General features: G+C 38.6%; 1 protein-coding gene across 1 annotated transcript in view; it reads right to left on the reverse strand.

Moving 5' to 3' along the window:
• The window catches only part of aff2 (AF4/FMR2 family, member 2), a 197,518-nt gene that overhangs the window by 10,467 nt on the left and 185,766 nt on the right, over positions 1–1,285 (reverse strand). The window contains 1 exon segment of the mRNA XM_032510839.1: positions 44–115. Within this exon segment, the coding sequence (XP_032366730.1) occupies positions 44–115 (72 nt within the window).

A 1,285-nucleotide genomic window follows, 5' to 3' on the forward strand; every position in this document is an offset into this window, starting at 1 on the left:
ACACACACACACACACACACACACAGGAAAAGGAGAATCGTACCACAACACAGCTAGCTTCTTCTCAGCGACGGAGGCTGAATGGCTGGTGAAGTTCTTCAACCTCATGGCGTACCTGCAGAGGAGAAACGCTCATCACTCACGTGTTGACATTCCTTCACTGATTTATGCGGCGGAAATGTAAACACACTTCATTTTTTCTCATTATAGTCGAGACATGGACACTCAAGGCTTCATTTGAATTACAAAATCAAGGTTAGAAACTTTCAAGGAGCTGAACAGAATGTGAAACATCGACGGTTACGGCAGTTAGGGATTGATTTCCGCAGACAGACGGCATCCACCCTGCTGAAGTGCCCTCAGGCAAGACAAGCTACAGGTCAACTTTATCCGACTCTGCGTCCGTTGGTTACTGACGAGGTAACAACGCCAGAGAAGGCAGAAATTTCCTTCTGCCCTGTAGTGACTAATCTATGTCGACGACGGTTCGTATGCGGGATGGTTCTCCAGGTGTCCCTCACTTTAAACTCCGGTCGGATTGAGCAACATTAACCCTTGTGTCTTCCCGTCAAAATTGAAAATCAACAATTTTGCATGCGGGGTTGACAATTGCTGCTTTCCCAAAATATCTTCAAACTTAGATTTTAGATAGATAATCATCAGTAAAGTGTAATTAATGTCTAAGTGGGTAAAGGCAAATACTAGAACAGCCTGGTTACTGTAATGCAGCCTTTAAAAGCAGGAAAAGATACTTATGTTATATTACGATGTCACAATATCCAAAATCTAAGACGATATCTAGTCTCATATCACGATATAAATGTAATATCTACATATTGCCCGGCCCTAGCTTAAAATGTATTATGCCGTGTCATCCTTTTTAACACTCATGTTGTCCTTGGGTCAAATTTGACCCGTTTTCAGTTTTTTTTTTAATCACAAAAAATGGACCTTCAAAATAAGTGCTGAAAATGTCAACATTAGAAATATCAAATAATTGGGGGAAAATAAATGTCAAAAAAAGCAGCCGCAACATTGAAAAAGTGAAAGAAATGTCGCAAAAAGCCATAATAGTGTTGAAAAAAAGTAGCGGACACATTTTAATTTTTTCTTACATTTTTGACACTTTCTCTCCACGTTTGTCACTTTTTTTTTTTACCTTTTCAACGCTACGTAACACTAAGTTATTAACTTTAGTTTTACAGTTAATTTTGGAATTTATGGGCAATATACCTCATTTATAAGAAATGATACCTAATGTTTGCGTTAGAAAAGCAGAAATTAG

The sequence above is a fragment of the Etheostoma spectabile genome, unplaced genomic scaffold (assembly GCF_008692095.1).
Source record: "Etheostoma spectabile isolate EspeVRDwgs_2016 unplaced genomic scaffold, UIUC_Espe_1.0 scaffold273, whole genome shotgun sequence".
NCBI lineage: Eukaryota > Metazoa > Chordata > Actinopteri > Perciformes > Percidae > Etheostoma > Etheostoma spectabile.